At 37.6% G+C, this 5,792-nt stretch overlaps 1 protein-coding gene across 1 annotated transcript; it reads right to left on the bottom strand.

The window, feature by feature from the left end:
* Nucleotides 1–921: 921 nt before the first annotated feature.
* On the bottom strand, nt 922–3,863 carry LOC117930484 (uncharacterized mitochondrial protein AtMg00810-like). Its single transcript, XM_034851136.1, has 2 exons — nt 3,659–3,863; nt 922–1,697 (listed from the first exon to the last, which is right to left on the bottom strand). Exons 1-2 carry the CDS (start codon nt 3,861–3,863, stop codon nt 922–924), a joined length of 981 nt encoding a protein of 326 aa, XP_034707027.1.
* Nucleotides 3,864–5,792: the final 1,929 nt, after the last annotated feature.

Below are 5,792 nucleotides of genomic sequence, written 5' to 3'. Positions count from 1 at the left end.
TGCATCCAAGCCATCACATAACATCCATACTTTGAGAAACTTAAAAGTTTTAGCCAATCATCCTCTGAGGAAAAGTCCTCAAAGGCTGTTTGGCTACTAAGAAAATAGAAATGGGGAAGAACCGGAGAAGAGAGAAAAACAGAGCTTTATATATTTCTAAGTTAATGTACAGAGGATCGATCCCCCCAAGTTCCTTTCTTTTCTTGGAGGCGTTGTGCACCTCTATATATAGCAAAATTATAAGATAAAGTTTTATGTCGGCTGAATACAAGGTTACAAAAGGAATTTACACGAGAAAATATCAACCTAAAAACATCTGGGAATTCGGTGGTGCGTGCGTGGAGAAACAGAGGAAATTTGGCAAGGTAAAAAGCCACCTTGCGAAATTTCGCAAGGTGGTTTCTTCATGGTGCGAAATGGCCAAATTTTGCACCATGAGGAAAATCCCCTTGCGAAATTTTGGCAAGGTGAAATTCACCTTGCGAAATTGGTCATTTGGCAAGTGAATTGCATCCCCCTTGCGAAACGGTGTTCCCATTGCTTGTGCTCGCGTTTCCACTTGAAATTCAAGCTTGTAAACGTCCAAAATCCTTGCTTAACTCGCCCAAGTAGCTCCTCCATCAATTGGCATGCTTGAATTGGTTCATAAGCTGATGAAAAACATGTAAACTTGCCACTAAAAATGGTTAGAACTAATTACTACGGAGCTTAATGAATTAATTGGGTTAAATGAATATGATTACTACTCAAAGGTGCTTAAAACCATTATAATTAGGTCTACAAAATAGCACTTTTTGGTAGTAATCAATACTAAGTTGGTTCTAAAGAAGTTTATTACGAATAAAATGAAGGTTGAGTTCAATATACTTTGTTCGTGCATGAAATACGGGATTGGAAGCAAGATGGGTAGTACTTTGGTTGTCACACCATAGAAGTGGTGGTGTTGTAGAAGAAAGACAACTCGGTGACTAGAGATTGAATCCAGGCAATCTCGGAAGTGGCAGTAGCTAGTCCATGATACTCAGATTCCGCATTGCTCCTTGAAATAATCTTTTGCTTAGTGGATGACCATGAAACCAAGTTTGGTCTAATGAAAATACAATAGCCACTAGTGCTTCTTCCATCATCTAGACAAAAAGCCCAATCGACATCAGTGTATGCTTGAATGTCCAACGCAGAAGACGGTTGCATGGAAAGACCATAAGAAGCAGTGCCTTTGAGGTACTGTAAGATGCATTTTACAGCAAGACAATGTGTGTTGGAGAGGCTACTCATAAACTGACATGCTTTGTTGACAACAAATGAAATATCAGGTCTTGTGAGTGTGAGATATTGAAGAGCACCAAATGTGCTCCGATATAGTGTGACATCATGGAAAGAATCTCCATCATGTTTAGATAAATTTTGACCAACCATACCAAGTGTAGAAGCAAACTTGGATTTAAGCATACTGGTACGTTGAAGAAGATCATGGACATATTTGTGTTGATTTAAATGGACTGAGTTTTTTGCTTGCATAATCTCCAATTCAAGAAAATAGTGAAGACGACCAAGATCTCGAAGAGCAAAGATAGCATTAAGACGAGAAGCAAATGAAGAAGCACAATGAGGATCACTACCTATTACGAGGATGTTATCAACATAGATTAACAAGATAAGCACATCCTTGGCAGTGTGAAGAAAGGACATGAAGCTGCCTGCACAGGAAGCTTGAAAACCCCAACCAAGAAGAGCATGACTGAGCTTGGTGTACCATGCTCTAGGAGCTTACTTAAGCTCATAAATGGCATTATTAAGTTTGTAGATGTGAATAGGAAACCGGGTGTTGATAAAACTAGGTGGTTGGCTCATGAAGACCTGCTCTTGGAGGTCACCGTTGAGGAAGGTGTTCTATACATCAAGCTGACGAATTGTCCAATTATATGAGATAACTAGAGCAAGCACTATTCTGATGGTTGAAGCTTTGACAACGGGGCTGAAGGTCTCAAAGTAGTCAAGGCCATGTGTTTGGGTAAAACCTTTGGCAATTAGGCGAGCCTTGTAATGAGCAATGGTGCCATATGGGTTATGTTTTAATTTGTAGACCCATTTGCAATCAATAATATTGGAATTTGGAGAAACAAGAACTAGATTCCATGTTTTGTTTTTTAGTAGAGCATCATACTCTTGTTGCATAGCCTTGGTCTAGTAAATACTTTTGGAAGCTCAATCAAATGTTGTTGGTTCAATGGGCATGTGAGACAAGAAGACCTTTTTTTTTTACAATGCCATCATTGGCACGTGTGATCATAGGATGACTATTAATAATGGGAGGATGTTGAGGAACATTGTTATGTATAGTAAGAAGAATGTGGTTAGAAGATAAGTGAAGTGCTAAAGACAAAGGTGTGGGGTTATGTTATTGAGCATCAATATAATGTAAAGCAGGAGAAGTGGACATGTGTATGGGAAAAAAAAAACAAGATTGGAAACAAAAAAAAAACTAGGATTAGAAGAAGTTGAAGGTGATAGAGCTAGAAAGACTGATTCATGAAAAATAACATGTCCGGTTATGTATAATCTGGTAGTTTTTGGATTGAAACATAAATATCCTTTGTGAATGTTGCTATAGCCAAGAAAGATGCACCGAGTAGAACGATATTGCAATTTGTGCTTATTATATGGTCTAATGTATGGGTAGCAAAGACAACTGAATGTCTTGAGAAAATGATAATCAGGAGTTTTCCCAAAAAGAGTTTGAAAGGGAAATTGATATTTAAGCACCTTGGTAGGTAGATAGTTGATGAGAAATACAGTAGTATGAAAAACATACAACTAAAAAAAAAAGAGGTAAAGAGGCTTTAGCTAAAAGAGCAAGACTAATTTCTGTAACATGTCTCAGTTTTCTCTCAACTTGCCCATTATGTTCAGGTGTGTGTATGGGCAGGAGAACCTGTGTTCAATGCCATGAGCAGCAAGATAGGAAGAAAATGCTTTGAATTCACCACCATTATTTGATTGTAGGCTCTTAATTTTGAAGTCAAGTTGTGTTTCCACTGAAGTATGAAATTTTACAAACATTGGAAGTGCTTGATCTTTGTGTGTAGTGGATAAAGCCAAGAAAATCTTGAGAAATCATCTATGAGCAGTAAAAAAAATTGTGCACCAGAAGTAGATGGAGTGGGTGCAGGACCCTAGATATCAACATGAACAAGTGCTAAAGGATGAAATGCTCTTGACATGGACAACGGAAATGGTAGCTTGTGACTTTTGGTATTTTGACAAGCACAACAAATTTGGAGTTTATTACATTGATAAGGGATATTACAATTGTTGACAGCATGTTTCAATATATCTTCAGCAGGATGGCCCAATCGAGAATGCCAAAGCTCAGTCATGGAATTTGAAGATGAAGAGTTGTTGAAGCTAAAGAACAAGCAATCTATAGAGGAGCTAAAACTAGTAGGAAACTTATACAATCCTCGTTCAAGATAACCTTTAAGAAGAACTTTCTTGGTAACCTATTCTTTGACAAGGAAGAATTGAGGATGAAACTCAACAAATGTATTGTTTTCAGCACAGAATTGAGAGACACTAACAAGATTGGGTGCAAGATGAGGTGCATGAAGAACTCTTTTTAACTTAAACACTTTAGAAGGAGACAAAAAAATTTTAGTACCAGTATGAAGAATGGGAAGTTGTGTACCATTTCCAATTGTCACCTTGTCATTGCCATTATATGATTGTAAATTGTCCAGAGAGGTGGTTTGAGAAAGATGATGAGTGGTACCAATGTCAAAGAACCATTCCTTGATGTTTATGTTAGCAAGAGATGCCATCATGGCGTGGGCTTGATCTTGGTTGTTGTTAGTTGCATGGGACATGGTTTCATAATTGTTATTTACCCCTTGGAAGTTTATATTGAAACAATGGTAACATCGAGCCACAATATGTCCAAATTTTTAGTAAAGTTAACATTGAGGGCAATTTTGAGAGGCTAAGTTTCTGTTTGCATGAGAGTTATGTCCGGGGTTGAAGATTCTGCTATTATTTCCTGAGAAATTTCTATTGGAATTCCTTTTGTTTTTGTGGTGATATGACGACATGGTAGTAAGGTTTGCAGAGATTACATTGTCTTTTATTGAATTTTGAAGAATCAGGTGTTGTTCATAGGTTAATAGAATACTGTGTGCCGTATGCAGTGAAACTTCATCTTCTCTTGTTGTAAGAGAGACTATAATGGAATTATATTCTACACCAAGTCCTCCTAGCAGTTGTAGAATATGATCTCTATTGTGTACCAGTTCTCTAATGGCAACTAAGTTATCAACCATATTCTTCAACTTGAGGATGTAATCCAACATTGAAAGAGATCCTTTCTTTGTGGTCTGAAATTATAGTCGTAATTGCATCACCCGAGCTTTGGATGAAGCCAAGAAGATCTTTTCCAAAGCAAACCACGCTTCATGGGAGGTTTGATACCCTATTATTTGTCCCATAATTTCTAGAGTAAGTGAGGAGTAAATCCAACTGAGGATCATTCGGTCAAATCTTCACCAAAGAATAAATTCTAGATTCGTTTCACCATTGCTTGTTGTTTTTGAAGGACAAACTCTTAAACCTTCAACGTGATCTTCAAAGCCATTTGCATAGATCATGTTCTCCATTTGGGTTTTCTACAACATGTAGTTATCTTTATCAAGTTTAATGGGTAGTACATGATTCAACATCTGCATTGACTGAGCTATGGTTGAGGACGAATTCACAGCTCCAGCTAGTATCCCAGAGGATTGAGTTGAGATTGTCATGGTGAAATCATGAAACCGATGCAAAGAGAAGGAGATATGAAGAGGGACAACTCTAATACCATGAAAAGTTTGTATCAGGAAGATGAAAAATCTAGTTTCTATATATTAAGAAGAAGAAATTACATGTCATGGATAAGTTTTCTACTCTGCTATTTATATTTTCTACTATAACAAACTACGTTACCAGATTCTAACTACTTGCACAGTTCAAACTACACTACCAGATTCCTAACTACTTGCATAGTTCTTGAGTGATCTTGGTTTTGTTGAGTTATGTTGTTGCAACAGCCTTCTGTTGTTGGTGCGGTTGTGGTCTATCAAGCTCCATGTTTCATTGTGTTTCCATGCATCTAAACAATAAGCTCAAGAACTGAAAATCTTAATGCAAAAATTAGTTGGACAGTCCCAAAACTAAAAAAGAAGAGGAATTCCTTTGCCATGGGGTCCACTTCCTCTACCACTCATTTCCTACTAGTTTTTTTTTTCAACCTTCCCGTGTGCATGCAATCTTTGCATGCATGATCACCCACTTCACCTTTTGGTTCAACTAAAGAGACCCAAATAGCAATTTCAATCCAAACCCATCCTCTTAACTCTCCTTCTCATGACCATCGTGTATGTTTGGCATTATGCCACCTACAGCAACCATCAAGAAATATGAATCTGACCTCCACTATAAGGTTTCTTTATAGTGGTTTTCCATCTCGAGTCTAAGCTTGGGAGCAGTTCGAATATCTGGTATTGAGTAGTGATGATTTTAGGGCATGCCTAGAAATGCAACCACTCCATGAAGGAAGGTGAAGATTTATTAACTTTTAGAAGAGAGAGCCACCATGTCTAGAAGAATGGGGGATTTTGAGCATTCTAGTGAGTGATTTTTTAAAGATATATGAAGCATTCTGGATAATGATTATGAGAAGGATTCGGCCCACAAAAATTTGGAGAAAGCTACCCATTGAAAAGCTTTCCACGATCATTGAAAAAATGGGGTGGACTACCATTTTC

Source organism: Vitis riparia, chromosome 14, assembly GCF_004353265.1.
Source record: "Vitis riparia cultivar Riparia Gloire de Montpellier isolate 1030 chromosome 14, EGFV_Vit.rip_1.0, whole genome shotgun sequence".
NCBI lineage: Eukaryota > Viridiplantae > Streptophyta > Magnoliopsida > Vitales > Vitaceae > Vitis > Vitis riparia.
This window is presented reverse-complemented; position numbering and strand designations above follow the sequence as displayed.

What these genes read in the sequence shown, in the direction of transcription:
- LOC117930484 (XM_034851136.1), bottom strand. Translation starts at nt 3,863, where the DNA reads ATGTCCCATGCAACTAACAACAACCAAGATCAAGCCCACGCCATGATG. An exon ending in ACTTCCCATTCTTCATACTG is followed by an intron (nt 1,698 to 3,658) that starts GTACTAAAATTT and finishes CTTCCTGTGCAG; the next exon opens with GCAGCTTCATGTCCTTTCTT.